The following is a 21424-nucleotide window of genomic DNA, read 5'->3' as shown; positions in this document are numbered from 1 at the left end:
AGACAATGTGACTCAAGAGAGATAGAAAGAGAGAGATTGACATTGGTTGGAACTAGTTGGAAAACAAAATTGGTTCTTGTTTTCATTTATCCGTAACTTTAAAACACTTACATTTTATGGATTAAACAATATATAGAAAGTGAAAAACATAGTAATTATATAAGTTTTAAAAATAAATCTAGGCTTTAAAGTCTTAAAAAATTTATATTATCATTAGTCTAAACATTTCATTTATTTTAATATTTATTTACAAAGTTTAATTCAAAATTGTAATCATATAATAATATATAACTAATCAATTATTATTTTATTTTTTTAATCTTAATATTTGTAAATGGCACAAGTTGCATGTTAATGAGTTAGGCCAAAATGTGATTTTTACTCTTCTAATCACATGAAAAAATATTAGACAAAATATTTATAAATAAATGTAGTGCCTTCTAATTTTTAATATCACTCTCTCTTCCAAATGATAATTAATAAAAATCAAGGACAATCTCTTATCAGAATTACACTTTATCTTTAACGTTATTCTTATATGATCAATTATATGTCGTTGTTTCTTAAGTCAGAACAATGAAAAGATTGAAAATCCTAATCTTCGAAGAAAAATTTTGTATACACGTACAACATATTGCATGAAGGTAGATAACTTTTTTTTTTATATATTACAGAAAAAGGAACTGCTTGCTGTTATAACTACCTAAAAGCTAAGAAACAGAAAGATTAACATGAATAAATTGACATGCCCTGTTCTATATTCTTATCAGAGCTTAAAAGTGGCTTCTCATTTTTCTAAAATATGGCATGTGCAAAACTCATAACGTTGGTTTATTTCAGGTTCAACACAAGAAAATTTCACGGAACTGCCAACAGATCAATGACCTCAAATTGGAGAGGTGTTATGGAGGAAGAGTTAGAAAGTGGAAAGCAAGAAGAAACTCAGCACCCAGTTTGCATATACAGGGTTCCACATAACATGCGGAGGGTCGAACCAAAAGCCTACAGACCCAACAACATCTCCATCGGTCCTTGTCACCATGGAGCACCCCACTTGAGAAACATGGAGGATCTCAAGACAACATTCTATCGCCGCCTCTTCAACAATCATGCTAATCAACCCAAACTAGACCAGGCTTTTAAGTTCCTAGAGGAACAACAAACCAACGTTCGAAGATGTTACAACGAGGAGATCAAATTCAGCAGTGACGAGTTTCTACAAATGATGCTAGTTGACGGCTCTTTCATCGTTCAGCTCTTGAGGGATCTATCAGCGTGTGATTTCCAAAATGTCGCTCCTTGTCTCAGCCCATGGATGTTGCCCATCATTCGTCGCGAGATGATAATGCTTGAAAACCAGCTCCCCATGTTTGTTTTGAGCGAGTTGTTCGAGTTAACTAGTGTTGTTTCTGCTTCTTCAAGACCAAATCTCAAAGATCTTGCTCTTCGATTCTTTTATCCTTTGCTGCAGGTGGATTCGGATTATACACTGGATACTAAGAAAGCTGGTGAGTTAAGAGGGCTTCACTTCCTCGATCTTCTTAGGTCAGCCATTAGGCCAGATCTGGAGGGAGAAAAACCAAGAAACTTTCAACCTCACATGATTCGTTCTGTAACGGAGCTCATAGAGGCTGGTGTGAAGATCAAAGTAGATGAGAGTAAGCAGTTGCTTAACATAAGCTTTGGGAAAAAATGGGGTTTTCTAACAAGACAACTCACTGTTCCTCCTTTGTACATCAATGACCACAGAGGCACTGTGTTTCGTAACATAGTTGCTTTTGAGAACTGTCACAAGGATTGCAACCCTGATGTCACAACCTACTTGTTTTTCTTCAACGGACTCATCAACTCTGCACGTGATGTCTGTCTTCTTCATTACAAAGGAGTGCTTCACCATTCTCTTGGCAATGATAAGACTGTCTCTGAACTAATCAACAACATCACCAAAGAAATTGTTCTTGACAAACATAAGTCCTACTTGCACAAAGTGGTGAATGACGCAAATAAGTACTTTGCTTCCTTCTATGCGAGAAAAAGAGCTTCTTTAGTGCATCACTATTTAACCAGCTGGGTGGTGGGGGTTTCAACAATTGGTGCGGTGTTTGGTCTTTACTGCACTTTCATTCAGACTGTGCGTTCATTCGCAGATTCATTGGAAGCCTTTAAAAACAAAAGCTTTGGATCTGTCATTCTAGATATTTTTTGTGTGCCATTTTGTGGTATTCGTTGGCTTTGGAATGAACGTAAATCTATTAGCCGTTGGGTTTGGAAAAAGGCAAAAGAGATCCTCACTAGATCCGATTAGGTATTCTGGATCATCACGATACAACAACACTGTGCTCTTTGCTTTCCATGTATTATATGTGAGGGGCCACTCTCACAAGCTGTGATTACTCATAGTCCATGTGCTGCCAAATAAAACCCTTACCTTCTTGCGTGCTCTTTTGTTTTGTGCGTGCCTTCTGTATTCACTCCTTCTAAATAAGATTTCTGTCTCTCTTCTCTCATTGTTTGTATGCTATTACTACTTACTTACCTTTGCACTTATTTTATTTTCTCACTTCTCACAATATCCCAATTTGTATATCCACCCATTGTCCCAGCATCGTCAATTTGTGCACTGGTAAGCTACACTTATTATCATTCTTAATCGGATACCTATCATAATAAGTCTGATTTACAATGACAGGTTTCTGCAGTATCATAAAAAATACGTATTTTTTATGACTCCTGAAACTATGATACCAAGATACCTGTCATAGTATACTCATTTTACCTGTCATTATAAACTCATTTTCCAGTAGTGATGGGTGTGTCTGTGTGTCTATCTTGCGCGTTTCAGCTCAACTTTGTTGATAACTAATACTCGGGTTCCACCTATTTACTCTTCCACATCTCATCCACTACAGTTTATTAAGAAAAACAACTTAAAAACCTAAAATAGAGAAATTGTATGTGAAACCAAAGCGAGTTCAAGAATCAATTACGGGTGAAAAAAAAATCGTATATTAAATATGTTCTACATTATTAGTTCACAAATAAGATAAATACAAGAGTAGAGTTTCTTATGCTATAATATTATTATCTTTTACTCTAATCCTTTATTATCATCACTTATATTGTGTTATTTTGGTGTTAAGATTTTTAGACAAACTTATTATAAAAAAGATAGTTATGTCTTGGAATGACCATAAACAACTTACTGTGAGAAAATAAATTTTATCTTGCTAAATCTAGTGGAAATGTTGATTTGTGGGAGTGTGTTGGACATCCACTTTTTTTGCAAATTTGTTTTATGTTATATATAAATTGTGTTGGGAATAGTCCAAGTGTGAGTCAAAAAGTCCCACATTGGATAGAAAAGACAAAGTTAAACACTATATAAGAATAAAGACCCATAACAACATTGCCTTAAGGTTTTGGTGTAAAAGTGGTGTCTAAGGTCTTATATGTGTAAGACTAATGTCATATAACCATATGGAATCACAATCTCCCAATGCCCATGCCATAACCATGCCCATGTCTATAACCATAACCTATATGAAAAAATATAACCTATCAGTGGTATCAGAGCCGATGGTTCGGAGTGACTGACCGCATAACCATAACCACCATAAAAAAGGGGTCACCGAAGTGACTGACCGCATGACCATAACCAAAAAAGGGGTCACTCATACACCTGAAGGGAAATATATCCGAAGTGACTGACCGCATGACCATAACCAAAAAAGGGGTCACTCATACACCTGAAGGGAAATATATCATATGAAAAAAGAAAAAAAAAAAACAAGGGACTCACCCTTGAGGGGAGATGTTGGGAATAGTCCAAGTGTGAGTCAAAAAGTCCCACATTGGATAGAAAAGACAAAGTTAAACACTATATAAGAATAAAGACCCATAACAACATTGCCTTAAGGTTTTGGTGTAAAAGTGGTGTCTAAGGTCTTATATGTGTAAGACTAATGTCATATAACCATATGGAATCACAATCTCCCAATGCCCATGCCATAACCATGCCCATGTCTATAACCATAACCTATATGAAAAAATATAACCTATCAAGTGTGAGTCAAAAAGTCCCACATTGGATAGAAAAGACAAAGTTAAACACTATATAAGAATAAAGACCCATAACAACATTGCCTTAAGGTTTTGGTGTAAAAGTGGTGTCTAAGGTCTTATATGTGTAAGACTAATGTCATATAACCATATGGAATCACAATCTCCCAATGCCCATACCATAACCATGCCCATAACCGTATATGAGAAATATATATAACCTATCAGTGGTATCAGAGCCGATGGTTCGGAGTGACTGACCGCATAACCACCACCATAAACAAAAGGGGTCACCGATGTGACTGACCGCATAACCATAACCAAAGGGGTCACTCATACACCTGAAGGGAAAATATACCATATGAAAAAGGAAAAAAAAAACAACAAGGGACTCACCCTTGAGGGGAGATGTTGGGAATAGTCCAAGTGTGAGTCAAAGTCCCACATTGGATAGAAAAGACAAAGTTAAACACTATATAAGAATAAAGGCCCATAACAACATTGCCTTAAGGTTTTGGTGTAAAAGTGGTGTCTAAGGTCTTATATGTGTAAGACTAATGTTATATAACCATATAGAACCACAATCTCTCAATAACCATAACAATGACCATAACCTATATGAAATATAATATAACCTATCAAATTGTTAGATTTATCTTGGTGGGAGATGACCATACAATACAATTATATACATATATTCTTTGTAATATTTTGGGTCTATAGAAATAATAAAATGCATTTCATTATGTTTTGTTATATGTGGAGTTTAAATGTTACTTGAGGGTTGTATATTAAAAAGAGATTTAGTATTATAAGTTCTTAGTTCTTATTTTCTCTGGTTTTTTATAGTTGTGTTTATGAGTTGAGACATCTCTAATGTCTCATTCTTTTATTTATATATAATTATTGTCGATAAAAAAAAACGTGTGAAAAAGAAAGTATTACCATTCCTACAACATCGTCGAATAAAGCCACATGGTTTCACTACAAGAAAATACTTCATTAGTAACCAATTTTAGTGACCAAAAGTTGTTAGTTACTATAATTATTAATTTAGATACATGTTTACAAAGTAAAAAAGTCATTGGTTACTAAAATAGTTACTATTATGAATAAAAAATTAAAATTGGTCACTAAATTGGTTTTTAAAATTAGTTACCATAGTTTTGACTACTAAAGAAAACTGGTCACTAAAAATTAACTACCTAAGTTTTGGCTACCAAAATAACTTAGTTACTAAATTGCTCTCTAATTAATTAGTGACAAATTTAGTGACCAATTATAATTTTTTATTTATATTAGTGACTATTTTAGTAACCAATAAATTTTAATTTTGTAAATTGGTATCTAAATTGGTCACTATAGTGACTAACAACTTTTAGTCACTAAAATTGGTTACTAATAAGACATCTTCTTGTAGTGTTTGAGAAAAAATAAATAAATATCGTCTTTCTTCAACAGAAAGGTTGAGGAGTAAGAAAAATAATAGGCTTAAATAGTCATTTGGTCCTAGTTTTGGTCGACTTTTTTCACTTTGGTCCTATTTTTGAAAATGTTTTCAATTTGGTCCAACTTTTTGTTATATTTTTTCAATCAAGTCCTTTTTGCTAACACCGTTAAGATAGTTAACGGATGTGAACAGTAACCGCCACGTGTCATTTTGTGATTTTTTTATTTATTTTTTATTTATTTTTTTAATTTTTTTAATTTTTTAAAAAAAAATTAAAATTTTTTTTAATTTAAAAAAAATGTACACGTGTCAAGCCCATATTTTTGTGACTTTTTATTTTCTTTTAAATTTTTTAAATTTTTATTTTTAAATTTAATTTTTTTAATTTAAAAAAATCCACGTGTCAAGCTAATATCATGCCACGTGTCAGAGTCAGTTTTTTATATTCAATTTGGTCCCAATATTCGTTAATTGTTTTCAATTTGGTCATAATTTTTTTTTAAATTTAACATTTTTGTTCCTCTCCAAATTGAGACAAAATTTAATTTGTATATATTAAAACGCATATTTTTGTTAAATATTTTTAATTTAGAATTAGCGTTAGTTTAAAATTAAAACGAAAAAAAAACAATAACACCATTAATTTAAAATTTTAAGAGGTTAAAAATATTTAATTTTAAACCAACTCTAATTTTAAATTAAAAATATTTAATAAAAATATGTAGTTTAATAAGAATATTCATATAACTGCAATTAAGCCACATTTATATATAAATTATATTTTGTCTTTGGAGAGGAAAAAAAAACTAAGATCAAATTGAAAACAAATAACGAATATTAGGACCAAATTGAATATAAAAATATGACTCTAACACGTGGCATGATATTAGCTTGACATGTGAATTTTTTATAATTAAAAAAATTAAATTAAAAAAATAAAAAATAAAAAATCAATAATGACACGTGGCATAATATGAGCTTGACACGTGTACATTTTAAAAAAAATTAAAAAAATTAAAAAAAATTAAAAAAAATTAAAAAAATCACAAAAAATCACAAAATGACACGTGGCAGTTACCGTTCACATCCGTTAACGATTTAGACGGAGTTAACGGAAAGGAATTGATTGAAAAAATATAACGTAAAGTAGAACCAAATTGAAAATAATTTTAAAAATAAGACCAAAATGAAAAAAGTCGACCAAAACTAGGACCAAATGACTATTTAAGCCAAAATAATATAAAGTTGGAAGGTATATCTTTCTTATCACTATTATCTCATCATAATGCAAAGTTAAGTTAACGAAGTATATAATGAAGATGAAGTAAAATAAGTAGTGTGGGAATATTTTGGAACAAGTTCACGGATACTGCTTTAGTCCCATACAAATTTTCTGTAGACCCTTTTCATCTTTTGTTGTCTTTCTAGTTTTGGATGTACTGTTTTATATGGTATTGATGTCAAACTTTTGCATCCATTATACAGATATAGATATTTTGTAAAATGATTAGAGCATTATTCTGGATAAGTAGTGTGGGATTGTGAGAAAAGCCAAAGTCCTAATTTTACTTTAATGCTGGGTTTATAATCGTGGGATATTTTGAAAAAGCACGTTAAGGAGTTTTATATCCACCGTTTTTTGTCCATATAATGCAAAATACCTTATATACAAAAATACCAAAAGGAGAAAACCTTCGAGGGTTAAATAAGTATAGTCCAATATCTTTGGTAGACAATTTGTATATGATAGTCTCTAAAGTTTAATCAAATAGAATGAAGAAAAGAAGTCTCCCATGGGAGGAAATTTATTTTGATATTTACTTTTCATTTTATAAAAAGGAGCACAATGTATCCTTAAGAAAAACACCTTAGAATCTAGTATTTTTTCTTTTTGCTTTAAAGCTTGAGAGAAAAAATTAGAGAGGATATTATTTTCCCTTTTAAGGTTTTTTTGTAGTTGTTTTTCCTAAAAAATGGTGTTATTTTTTCTCCTTGGAGCTATGCTATACAATTTTGTTTTCTTTTAATAAAATTATATTATGGCCAATTCTCTATTTTATTCCTTTTATTTTAGTCTATACCTAGTGGTATCATAGCCTAGTTGGCTTGGTTTTTAATTATATTTTGCTACTATGTTGTTATTATAATAGTGTTGTAGAAAAGTTTGAGTATGCTCTATGATTATAGTTAGTCTAATATTTCACATAAGATAAGAATTATTCTCAATACTAGGTATTGTGTGGTAGTGTGAAAGTGTGTCTCTTTAGAAAAGTTTTTGCTAGAAAATACATTGTAAATGTGTCCATTAGTGATTCACCTCTCCTTTGTGAGAATTTACTAGTTCATGATTTTTTTTTTCTAGTATTTGTATCGAGATAATGCATATGTTGATTTTAAAATCATAACAACAAAACATGATATAGAGAAGTTCAATGAGAATAATTTCTCATTGTAGAAATTAAAAATGGAGACAATTTTGAAAGAACAATGTAGAAGCAATTAAATAAGAATATTTGGACATCACACATCAAATGTAGAAATAAATTAATGAAAAGGCTGTCGAAAATTTACACTTAACAATGACAAATCCAGTTTTATCCGGTATTTATTTTAGATAGCATCAGTTAAATTGAAACTGATTTTATTATTTATTTAAGTCAGTGTAATTAAGGTAACCCTAATATAATACGTTTCTTGTATTTGGTAGCATACGATAATTTATATGTTATGAATTGAATTTGTATCCTTTGTGAGAATGAATAGAAATGTAGGTAATTTTCAATTCAAATGTTCAAATTTAAAAGTGACAAATGTTCTCACTAAGTATTCCCTTTTCTAAAATTTTTATATAAATATCTTTTTACATTCATCTCTTCATCCAAACTCATAATTTTTTCTCACTTATCTCTTTTATTCACACTCTATCTTTTTCATTAATACTTGTCTCCTTCATCAACTCTCCTATTTTTCATTTACTACAATTTATTACACACTTAATAAAATTAAACCACAATCACTAGTGCAAAAAGAGAAATTAATGACGTCATAATAAATTACACCTCTCATGATTGACCGGTGGTATTTTTATAATAAAAAGTAATTGTTATTATAATAAGAGTTGTCGTCATTCTCATTCATTTATCCCATGTAGTAGCGTGGTCGTCTCCTAAAGTCGCACCGTAGTCTTAGTCGCGCCTTCATCGTACACAATCGTGCCTTCGAGATTATTGACCCATTGAACTCACACTCACGTTTGGACTATTGGAGCTCACCTTGTTACTTTGCTTCAAAGTTGATTCGCCACAACCATTCGAGCTTGCAACAATCTCCAACGAGACCATTGTTGTCTATGTCGACGGGGATTGAAACCCCACCATTGTCGGTGTCAGTGATTCTGCTCATGCGTCTCTTTCCTCTATTTCATTTTTGTTTTCTTATTTGGACACTGATGAGATGCACTGATTCACGAAATGACGGAGTATTTTTCGTTTCACCGATGTAGAATTTCCATTTTAATGGTGATTCAAACTTTTGATGCATTAGATACTGTGGGAGCTAAGTTCCTGATTGGGATTTTGGGTGGAATTACAACTCTTATATAAAATATCTATCATAATAAGTCAATATTACTATGACAGATTTTCATTGCATCATAAAAAAAACGTATTTTCTATGATTTCCACAACCATAATACCAAAATACTTATTATAGCAAGTCCTTCTTAATTATCACAAAAAATCATTTTGTGTTAGTAAATCATAATTTGGATATTAGAAATTAAAATATTGATCCATCCAAATTACAAAATGTTAAAATTTGCCCATCAAATTAAATATGCTTGTCAAATTACTTTATATATATAATATAACTTTTCTATTTAATTAAGAATCATATTTTAAAAAATTGAACTAAACTATATGGGAACACTTCTCTTTTAATATTTTAATATAATAAGGTCTTCAATGTGTATTCCGTTAACATTGAATAAAAAAAAAGATAATTTTTCTGAATAGGATGAATTAACTAATATAGTATTTTGACGTGAAAATTGAGAGAAGTGAGGCACGCAAGGTGACGTAAAAGGGTACTCTCTTCTTTTCATAAAGTCATTTGTGGTCCAATGTGTTCTGTTTCCTAATCAGAACCAAACAACTGTCATCTTCAATTATTAACCTCAATTCATGGACCACTACCTATCCTCTGAACATGGTACAAACATTGCGCCTGCGATGGCTTCACCCATGTTCTTGAATTCAATTATTTTACCCCGGTCAAAGTGTGAAAAATGAAAAGATTACCTAGAAAAATTAAAAACAGCATAATAAAGTATTAAAAAATATAAAATATATATTAAACCTTTTCCGCATTGTTAAAGTGATTTCAAAAAACAATTATATAAAAATCGATTATATTTTAAATATAAAATTATAACAAAAAAATCTCATGAACGATTAATTTTAATGATCAAAGTCATTATCATTATAATAATTATTATAATGATTAATTTATATATTAACATATAAAATAAAAAATTATTGGTTACGTAATTATAACTATATTATAAATACAAAATTATAAGTGGTTCTAAATTAATTTCTAAAATTTAACTATCAAAGTTTTAATTAGTAAAAATTTGGTCACTAAACATTAGTTACAAAGGTATTTATTATAAAAGGAATTTGTTTCTAAATTAGTCTGTAGTTAATTAGTGACAAATTTAACGACCAATTATAATTTTTTATTCATAATAATGAGTACTTCAATAATCAATATTTTTTTATTTTATAAATTGGTATTTAAATTGATTATTACAGTGACTAACAATTTTTAGTTACTAAAATTGATTATTAATAAAATATTTTTTTTAGTGAAATTAACTCATAAGTAGTAATCGATTATTTCATTATATTTAAATTATGCGTATAAACTTTTTTCCGACACTTACATTTTATCATAAGTTGGTTTGAAAAAGTGTGACATAAGTTGAAATTTGCAAAAGGCAAAATAGAACTATATAATGAATTGAAATCTGAAATTTCACATGATTGATTATACCAAACTATCTCATTGTGACTTTAGACAGATCAAGATGAAATTTAAATAACATTTCAAGCAACACTATAATAAAATAATTATATTACAGACCAAATCTATTTTATTTAAACAAAACTTTTTAGCTGATAAAAGAAACTAAATAAGCCTTGAAGTGGTTGAGACATGCTATATATAAGAGATAAAATGTGTGGCCTAAGAAATTAATGCATAGTTTGTGGAAGAGTTTGAAAGGTGAAAAGGGCGTAATATTAATATATTTAGGTTAATAGTTTGAAGAGTCCACTTTCCTTTGATTTTTGTCTGTTACTGTATTATATTCATGGACGGTCGACAATGGCAAAGCATCAATAATTGGCCCACATAAAGCATCATGATAACAATTCCTGAACATTGTTATCTTTTGAGTCTTTCTCAATTCTCATGTTGCTCTTCTTCCTCACTCATAAATTAATGGTTTTCACCAAACACAGCAATCTGGTTTTGAAACCGTGAAGAATGTAAAGATAAAACAAAGTGGTTTCATCTTAGTTCTGTCTGTTCGAAAACTGATTCAGGTAAAATCTCATATTCTTTTCTCTAATCCTTGCTTAATACCTCTTTATCTTCTGATTATTTTAGGGTTCATCACTCCCCTTCACCCCTTTGTGAAATCCTAACAATTTTACCCAGAACTGCTTCTTCTATTACACCTTACCGTATTGATTCCACTTTTGTATGCAGAAACTAATTAAGTCTTTCTATTACACCTCTTCTCAGGTATCTTTTTTTTCTCATTCAATCTGTAACATTTTAATGTAGTTTATGTTTTTGTTTTGAAGTAGTTTATCTTATATTTTAGTGTACACTGGTTTTCTGTGAACCAACTTTAATTAGCATAAGGAAAGATTGCAGAGACTTGATATCTATGGAATAACTGAATGAGTATCGATAGGTTTTGCTTTTGAGGTTTGTACAGCGAAGACTTCAGGTTTTGTTGGGTCAATGTTCAAAAACATTGAAGTAAAAAGATGATAATGACTCTTATTGGCAGAATATTATATTAATAATTTCAAAATATTTTCTCCTACGTTATACTTTTTTTTTTCTTCTTTTTATACTTAAAATAGTTTTTTTAAAAGATGTATGTATGATATGTAAGAAAAGAAAAACTTGCATTCGTAATATAAAATGATATTCTCATACTGTTTCTAAAAGATAAAATAATTTGAGAAAACTTTAAAAAATTGAGGGTGTAATTTACTCAATTATATATTATATGGTGTTTCATCAAAGAGGATGTGGATTTACTGGGTGACATCGGGTAAGTAACGTTTGATATTTTAACTAAAATTATTTTCCTAAATTCATGGCATCAGGTATGTTCGTGTCGTATGTTTTTCAGTTATTTGTAGGATTATTATAAAATATTAAAAAAATGATTATTAAAATAAATAAAACGAAAAAGGCTGTTAAGTAGTAGTTGTTTTAAAATTGAGGAATTATTTATTAATTTAATGATAGAAAGAGAGAAGCGCGATAACGACTCCTCACCAACACCTCTCTAATATCTGCATTTTAAGTTCCTTTATACCACCAATTCTTCTACTTTCACACGTTATTTATTTGTGGAACCTACTAATAAAAGTAAAACTAATAGTACTAATCATATCCCCAAATACCATCAACTTGTTCGGATTTGTAGAGTTTTTGAAAATACGAGATATATGAGATATATGAGAGTTATATGTAATATGTTATACAGAGGAACATATTTTTGTATTTTATTGATATACCCTATATATAGAGCAAAATATTTAGAATATCTCACTCCTAATCTAAAATAATAACTAATTTCTAAAACTGAAATATATCTCTAAAACTGAAATATTTCTTTAAAACTGAAATATTTCCTAAAAACTAATTTAAATAAAAAAAGATATTAAGTAATATTCTCAACACAACTATCGATATAATTACGATAAACATTTCGCTCAAGTTTCCATCTTAATTTTAAAAATTTAATGCGGATTTAATTGGGATACAAATTTATAAAATTTTAAGAGTCATATTACACTATGAAATATTATGAGTTATATAATATAATTACAATATAAAATATTATGAATGTTGAAAAATTTTAAAAATTATAAAAATATGAGAGATATAAGATATATAAGATATATGATAGATATAAAATATGTCATAAAAAGGAGAACTTGTTAAGTGTAACAAAATATAAAGTAAAATGATTTTATGAGATTTTTTCTAAAAATAAAGTCACAAAACTATTTTTCTGAAAATTTTTCCTTTCCAAATATGGATTTAAACAGAATGTAGATTTAAATGAGTACGGATTTAAATAAATGTTTCCTGTACTTATTTTATTATTTATTTAAGTTATTGTTTATTAAATTAACGCAAATTTTATGAATATTTGTATTTTTGTCCTAATGAATAAACGTTGTACATTATTTTTAATTTAGAAATTTATATTTAAAGTAGATAAATCTAATATGTTTTTTCTCTCTCATTTTTTTATATAAATTTTTTACCGTTTAGATTTTCTTTTTCATTCATATTTATCTCTTTGGTTCATACTCATAATCTCCTTTGTTCATATTCTTCATCAATATTCATCTCTTTTATTAATATTTCCTTTATTTAAATTTATTCATTTCATTTACACTTATCTCATTTATCTAGACTGATAATATTTTCTTCATTATTTTTTATATGTTATTCTTTTTGAAAATAATTTAATACTGTTTTATTATCGTATGTCATGATCAATTTAAAGTTTAATTCACATATAAATTATAATTCTTTATTTTTAATAAAAATTATTTTAAATATTAATAATTTTTAGTTTATAAATTAATATCTAAATTAATTATTACTGATTATTTTTGCGTGTAAAATTGATTAAAAACAATTATTATTAAAAATTGAAAATCAAAAACAAGAAACATATATAGTTATATATGAGTACATATATCTTTTTGTTTCTTTTTTTCATTTGAGAAAATTAAGTTAACTTTTTTCCGTACTTTTATTCCTTTCCGAAGCTGATATATCTTCAAGAAGACACACCCTAAAATGCTTCCTCATAAGTATAAAGATTTGATGTTTGTTTTACAGAAACATGGACACCGTACATGCGAACCCTGCATCGTCATCACCACAAACACATGTTGTTCAGATTGCTTCAGCTGATCAACTTCCACACCCTTCTCGTCACATTCTTCAAGATAGAAGTACTCACTCTTCCTCCTATAGTTTTGTTCTTGTATAATATATAGTGTCTCTGTAGCTGCATAACGCAACACTAAAAGCATCCTTATATTTTACAATCATATGTTTATTTTGCAAACCATACAGTATCATAGTAGAAGGTGAACCTCGCATAGGTTGTAAGAGATTATTCTATCTTATTCAGTAGTTTCAAATTCCAGTGTTAGGAGTGAGATTAAAACAATATGGAGGGAGTACCAAAGAGGGTGATTGTCAAATGCAAAATCAATAATGCAGATGAACATATATAACATTTTTATATATGTTATTAAACTAATGCTTTCTTCAACTGAAGAAAATTTGGCACTGCAATTTCTTCAGGTGAATACTTGCAGAAATGTGTACCCCTTTATAAGCTAGCACTGAGAGGTGATTGGAATGAAGCCAAGCGCATGATAGATGAAGACACTAGTCTCTTAAACGCAGCCATAACAAGGGAATGGGGTACACTACTTCACGTTGTGGCAGGAACAAACCATGTTCACTTTGTGAATCAATTGGTTAAGTTACTTAACCCAGGTGATCTGGAACTGCGAAATTTCAATGGAAACACAGCGTTTTGCTACGCTGCTGCATCTGGAAACATGGAAATTGCTGCTACGATGATCAAGAAAAATGAAGGCTTACCCAAAATCAGGGGCGGAGCAGAAGCCACTCCTCTTTACATGGCTGTCTTGCAGGGAAAAGGTGAAATGGCAAGGCATCTTTACCCTCTCAGTACCAACATTTTAGAAGAAGATGACTTCACCATGCTGTTCTTCCTCTGCATAAAAACTGAGTTGTATGGTGAGTTCATTTTCCTTAGTTCTTCCTTCATTCATCAAATGGTTTCTCAATTGAAACGAGTTTTTGTATTAAAGACCGAGAAGAAATAGATCTTAATTTGATCACACAATTTGCAGATATAGCTTTGCAAATTGTACAAGAACACCCAATGCTGGCATTGGCAAGGGATGAGAACAACGACACAGGCTTGCATCTCTTGGCTCGAAAGACTTGTTGTGGTTTTAGTGTTCGTGGTGAATGGTATCTTCCAAACCAGATCTTGAACTCTGGTAAATTCTTACAATCACCGTTACCTACTTCGAAAACTAGGATATTGGGTTCATATTCATTTTTGTTTTCGCCTCCTCATATCTAAAACAGTTTTCAAATTAGAATTATCAATCAAGATTTCTTTCAACTTATCTTCAAAAGCTTATATTCAAAATTAATGACTAAAACTACTTTTAAAAACTAAATTAAGCGCATGTCTCAGGCATGAAGGCAACTCCATTCGTCGAACTTGTTGAGCGTCTTTGGAGAATTCTTTTCGACCAAGATTACGATGAAACAGAGTTGAGGGCTTTCATAAGTCATCCATCACAAATAACATTTGATGCTGCACAAGTTGGAAATTTTGAATTCTTAGATACACTTATGAGGTCATACCCTGATTTATTATGGGAAGTGGATCAAAGAAACCGAACCATAATTCACATTGCTGTTCTCCACCGCCATTCAAAAATCTATAGTTTAATACACGGACTAGGCTCCATCAAAGATTTCATAGCAACTTTTGAGGACGATGAAAGAAACAACATATTGCATTATGCTGCTATGTTGTCACCTCCAGACAAACTCAGCTTAATTTCTGGAGCAGCTCTTCAAATGACACATGAATTACTATGGTTCCAGGTATACTCCCCAATTCTCAAAATAGATTTGTCTCTCATACAATCATGATCTTTGTATATCACATAGTATGACATTATACTCTGACTTAGTAAGAAAATCATTATACTTTGATATGGCAGGAGGTGAAGAAAATAATGCTGCTGTTAAATATAGAGAAGAAAAACGGTGAAGGCAAAACTCCTCGTGAAATATTTGCTGAGAAGCACAAAGAACTATTATCAAAGGCAGAATCATGGACAAAGAGCACAGCCATTAACTGCATGCTTGTATCTGCACTCATAACCACAGGAGTTTTCACTGCTACATTTATGGTACCTGGTGGCAACAACAAAAAAACAGCAAATCCTAACTATTTGCAGGAACAAGCATTCCTCGTATTTTCATTATCAGTTGCATGTGCACTGATATCAGCATCAGCTTCCATACTAATGTTCTTGTCCATCCTCATTTCAAGTTATGCAGAGGATGAATGTTTCAAGTCCCTCCCTTACAAGTTACTCTTTGGTATGGCCACACAAATCATCTCCATCACAACCATGATGATATCGTTCGGTGCTGCTTTTTACATAACATTTTCTCATGGTTTAACGCGGGTTCCGTTTTCTATTTTCGTGCTTTCGTTTCTGCCATTACCCTTGTTCAAACCACTGTGGTCAGATATTATTTATTCTTCTTATCTTTGTATGTCTCTATTTTGACCTAGAAAATAAATCCCTGGCTGGAAAAGCTGATGCCATTATTTAAGTTGTTGATACGTGCATAGCTTATAGTCGTATATGCTGTATTCGAAACAATAATTAATATTATACAGCTGAGGATTTCAAACCTCGTATTAATTATTTTAAAAAATATATATATTTATTTTTTAGAATTAAATAATAATTAAAACATTCCTTTTTCTTAGTTTTTTTTTATAGTTTAACTTCATTGTATATAAAAGCTTGACTACTTAAATATAGTTAATTAAAATATTGAATATCGATGAAAAGGAATGGCCTAACTATTCTTAGGTTTTTTAATCTTTTTGGTTAAATCTCTCTCTTTTATTTTTTTTTCTTTTCAATAAATTCTGATGGTTTTCACTGAAATATAAATGCTATTATTATAGGAAAACATTAAATAGAAATATTGAAGGAATCCCAAAACTTTAGCGTATTTAAATAGAAGAACATAAAAAGTGAATGAGTGAGAGTTGCAGAAAAAATTGCACCTTAATGAAAAGCAAAGTGGACCCATTTGTCTTTCACTTTAGGAACATGATGAGGTGGATACCTTCGCTTGACTTCAGTCAATGCCAGATTCTCCTATGTTCCTCTCTCATGGAAGCAACCTCTTCAAATTATTTCACATTTTACTTTTATGTCCTGCTTACGTGTTTTTGTCTCAATAGTATATTAATTTTTTTAATTTTATTTTATTATTTTCAATATTTTAATTATAGTAATTACACATTATCAATTTATAGTTAATTTATTAATGAGAATACTATTTTATATGAACAGTAAATACTACATAATAACACTATTATTATAAATTTAACATATATATTAACTTGTTTTTTTACAAAAAAAAAAATAATAATTAAAAATCTTCATAATAATGAAATAAAATTGAAAAAGTTATTATAATAATAAAAAAAATTATTGCATAAACTGACCCACACGGAATTGGGAACCACAATTAAAAATTATTTAAGATTCTGTTACTAAACAAATCAAAACTTGAGAGATACCCACTTCACAATTTGGCAATGTATGTTTTAAGTGTCCTGACACCTATTTTCTTTCTCCAAATCTATTGAGAATAACTTTGATAATGATAGTGTGATTTTTTTTTTATATGCTAAAGTAATTGTCAATTAATGACTCTTTTTTTTTTTTTTTCTTTTAACCAAGTCGTTATTGACTTTTAGTTTAGTTGTTTTTAGAAGTTGCCACTTAAATGATAACTTTTTTTAAATGAAATTGTCACTTCAATTATCACACTTTTTTACTTAATGAAATAGTTTTTTTACTTTTTTATTTTATTATGATTTATAAGCGTATATTTTAAATATATGTTAATCAATATTTTGAAATGACGTATAAGCTAATTATAAATATTTAAAATAAAATTATTGATATCGTCAGCTAAAATTTTATTCTTTATATTTCTTAATTATAATAGTGTAATTTCCAAAAATAATGTTTAGGTCTTTAACTTGTTTTAAAGATAAAAGTGGTTGTTTAAGATAATAAATTTAGAACTTTTTTAAAAATTTAGGCTTAAGTTTATGTGATTAAAGTGGATGTTTATAAAAGAGTAAAATAAAATTAAAATAAAATACAGTGAATATTTTAAATCAAGTTGAAAGCATCATTTTATATAAACGTAAATAATATATTTAATAAAATGGCATCTTCTGATTTGTGTATTACTTTCACTACTTATTCCACTAAACATATATTTAGATGATAAATAAATTGGTCTCATGCACATTGTTTGAATTCATTTTGACAAACAACTTTTTTGTATTAACTAAATATGAATATGGATAATATTTAACTCATTTAATTGGATATGAGAACGGGTTATATTATACAGACATGATAGTAAATTAGATACGACACATATATGATACGTTTATATGTGTATTTTGAAAATAATAGGACACGATATGTGATATATAAATATTAAAAAAATATATAAAAATTCTTAAAAACATGATAAATATATGATTATTATTGTGTGAATCCAAATTAAAATAAAATGTATTAAATATTTTCAAATTAAATTTTTTAAATTATTGTCATCATAAAAGTATTACTAATTTTTATATTATATTATTTATTAATAAATATCAATAAAATATCCTAAAAGTATCTTAAAGTATTGAATATCAATACGTGTCAGATATATATATATATATATATATATATATATATATATATATATATATATATATATATATGATACAAATTAAAGTGTATATGCATCATAAGAGAATGAAGATAAATATATACATATCCACCGTAAAGAAAAGTATGATCTGCATTTTTTTTTTTCAACAAATTGGTTAAGAAGGAGACCTCACAATTAAAGGACTTTGAAATAGAAAAAGTGTTATTATTATGTCAATTTGTTTTGAGAATACAAGAATGTCAAGAGCAGGATTGTGTAGGTTGTATTGTAAAGTTTTTATGAGTAGAAAAAAACTCTTAGTCTTGGTTTCATATCTTTATTTTTTCTTTTACTACACATTTTCCCATCTCTGAGGTATTTTTTCTCTAATTACAATATTAACAACACGTTTTTTTTTGAGTCAGGATTGTGTAGGTTGTATTGTATACTGTAACGTCCCATTTAATTTAATACTTAAAATTAAAGGAAACGTCACGTGATAAAAGCATAACAACACAGTCCTGGGGTCCTTAACATTACCCCTACGAAACTAGGCACACCACGATGCCGATAAAGGAAAGCTGAATACGAATACAACGTAGAATGTAGCGTAGAAATACGGAAAGAGATACATGGGCCATAGCCCTACATAAAACACAAGAAAACTCCAGCCCAGATGGCTACGCTGCGGAATCCCCATTCGCTTGTTGACCATGAGAACCACGCCCAACTGCTCCCATCAACCAAGTTGATGATCATCGCAAGGAAAAACGGCCACATACAACACAAACATGTAACGAAACGGGTAAGCTAGAGCCAATCAACATATTCAGCATGCAATCAAGTATATTCTCATCATTCCATTCACGTAGCAACCAAACATGTTATGACTCTTCATTCAATACACTACGACTCGACTCGACTCATCCGGATACGTATAACTCGGTCGGATTCAGCGGATGCTTGCACTTGTGTGGGTACCTCTGCTCGAACCTGAGCCGCTCGATCCCTGAGCTTTGTAATACAAGTGTTATGATGAATCAAAATCTCTCCCACCACAAGGTTAGCCCTTAATGAGTTTCAGGCCTCCTGCTACTCCCACCACAAGAGTCAGTCCGCTCTAAGTGAGACTAACTGGCTCCTCGGAGCGTCAGGATGCAACCTTACCTTGAATCCTTACCTAGTTATACAGATGGGGCACCACCATGAACACCCACTAGCATGGGCCATGGAATTACGTCCCGACCACTGAAGCGCGACCCCGGAGGTCTCACCTAGAGACCCCAAGGAATTACACGCTGACACAGACCAACATTCATAAATCAGCAATAAGAGAATATTAAATTATATTTTTCAATTTCATATCAACCCTTGAAGTTTAATCCTCGTATCAATCACATCTCAAATCCATACCTCTGATCATCACCACCCCAATGAGTCTGGGGCCTAGTCTCGTGTCAATATCATGTTCCTTTAATCTCAAACCACACATTCATTCCTCATGCTGAACCTCATACCAACCCATTCATCCACAATTCATGAATCATGCCAAAAATATACTTCACGCTCCATTACATACATGTTCATCATCATACAATCATACTCAACCCACATGGATCACTCGGGAAGCATTGAACATCCAAAACACAGCACGGTTTCGCCCAGCATCTCGCCCAGGCTGAGGGGTCTCGCTCAGGCGAGCCTCCCCCTCGCCTAGGCGAGAGCGCCAAAAACAAGGGCATGGGCAACACGGGATCTCGCTTAAGCGAGATCCCTCTCGCTTGGGCGAGTTGCCTGCTCGCTCAAAAATTGAGCGAGCCGCCCGGGCGACTTTTCGCGCAAAAAACCTAGGCGAGCTCCCTGTTTCATCTCGCCTAGGCGAGATTGACTCGCTTGGGCGAGATTTACAGGTCTCGTCACTGTTCTTCACTGTAACAGTCATGCTTTCCGATCAAACAACACATGCAAGATACTTATACACATCCAAACGACAGATCCAACCGTACAATCAACAAATAACTCATAAACAGTTCCAAAAGAGACTCGAAACTAGAACCCTAGCTTCCCGTACCTGGAAAAGAGCCAACGGAACTTCGACGCGGGACCTTGGAGCACAGTAGTTCGAGTAATGGACCTAAGAAGTGGCGGAACAGCGGTGGACACGATTATTTTCGGATTCAAACGGTGAAAAACGAATGTAAAGCTTTAGGAGGTAAGTACAATGGGTTTAGAGTTACTTACGTGGAGTGCGTGACAGACGAACGGAAACCCTAGCGGAGGGGTGGCGGCTGCAGCTCTAGACAAGGGCAAAGTGCCTCTGAAAGTGTAGGGTACCCTAGGTTTAGGGCAGACCTAGAGCTTATATACATTGGGCCAACCCTCAGGCCCACTTAGGGGCAGCCCATTAACCTTTAGGGCTGGAAAAAGAAAAAAGGTTCTTACATATACTATCAATTTTAGTGAGTCAAATAACTTTTGGTGTCATATTTGATTATTTGTATTTCTTTTAATCTATTTTATTATTACTATTATTATTATTATTTACATAAAAAAAAGAGAGTGTTTGACTATCAATTTTTGGTGTAATCGCATAACCGCACTTCATTTATTATGTAATAAAAAAAACCAACATTTTTTTATTGCTTTTAATATTTAATTTAGTTTCATTTGAAAACTTTTGTTTTGTTAGTGTAACTTTTGTTTTGTTAAAATAACTTTTATTATTTCTCAACGAATTTGGCTATTTCAATATATTTGGAAAGTTTTTTTAATCTCTAAAGTAATTTTCATCTTATCATAAGTTACACATTTTTTCACCTTTGTTTGATTTTTTTTAAATAGTATATCAAATCATTTCTAGTATATACTTTTGATCATTTTACTTCATTTTAATATTTTACGTGTTATTTATTGTTATAATATAGAATATTGTTGTGATGATTTTTATATAATTATTGTTATTTTCTAATTCTTTCTTGTGTAATTTTATTACTAAGATTGTATAAAAAACATTTTGTTTATTATAGTATTGAT

The 21424-nt window shown here is 30.5% G+C and overlaps 2 protein-coding genes and 1 long non-coding RNA gene across 3 annotated transcripts; 2 read left to right on the top strand and 1 right to left on the bottom strand.

The window, feature by feature from the left end:
- Positions 1 to 698: 698 nt before the first annotated feature.
- On the top strand, positions 699 to 2466 carry LOC114164600 (UPF0481 protein At3g47200-like). Its single transcript, XM_028049325.1, has one exon. The coding sequence runs from the start codon at positions 803 to 805 to the stop codon at positions 2303 to 2305; it is 1503 nt and encodes a 500-aa protein (XP_027905126.1). The 5' UTR covers positions 699 to 802; the 3' UTR covers positions 2306 to 2466.
- Positions 2467 to 10899: 8433 nt separating this feature from the next.
- On the top strand, positions 10900 to 16280 carry LOC114196014. The gene is made up of 7 exons (XM_028086501.1): positions 10900 to 11118; positions 11285 to 11320; positions 13682 to 13797; positions 14156 to 14620; positions 14737 to 14889; positions 15093 to 15511; positions 15631 to 16280. Exons 3-7 carry the CDS (start codon positions 13686 to 13688, stop codon positions 16207 to 16209), a joined length of 1728 nt encoding a protein of 575 aa, XP_027942302.1. The 5' UTR covers positions 10900 to 11118; positions 11285 to 11320; positions 13682 to 13685; the 3' UTR covers positions 16210 to 16280.
- A 2756-nt stretch (positions 16281 to 19036) lies between these two features.
- On the bottom strand, positions 19037 to 20721 carry LOC114162447. Its single transcript, XR_003599199.1, has 3 exons — positions 20633 to 20721; positions 20463 to 20525; positions 19037 to 19121 (listed from the first exon to the last, which is right to left on the bottom strand). It is a non-coding gene; the product is annotated as an uncharacterized LOC114162447 (long non-coding RNA).
- Between the last annotated feature and the right edge of the window lie 703 nt (positions 20722 to 21424).

The sequence above is a fragment of the Vigna unguiculata genome, chromosome 9, assembly GCF_004118075.2.
Source record: "Vigna unguiculata cultivar IT97K-499-35 chromosome 9, ASM411807v1, whole genome shotgun sequence".
In the NCBI taxonomy this organism is placed as follows: Eukaryota; Viridiplantae; Streptophyta; class Magnoliopsida; order Fabales; family Fabaceae; genus Vigna; species Vigna unguiculata.
This window is presented reverse-complemented; position numbering and strand designations above follow the sequence as displayed.

Coding starts and splice junctions, on each gene's coding strand:
- LOC114164600 (XM_028049325.1), top strand. CDS start 803: ATGGCATGTGCAAAACTCATAACGTTGGTTTATTTCAGGTTCAACACA.
- LOC114196014 (XM_028086501.1), top strand. CDS start 13,686: ATGGACACCGTACATGCGAACCCTGCATCGTCATCACCACAAACACAT. Junction 14,621..14,736: donor CATAAAAACTGAGTTGTATG/GTGAGTTCATTT, acceptor CACAATTTGCAG/ATATAGCTTTGCAAATTGTA. Junction 14,890..15,092: donor AAACCAGATCTTGAACTCTG/GTAAATTCTTAC, acceptor CGCATGTCTCAG/GCATGAAGGCAACTCCATTC.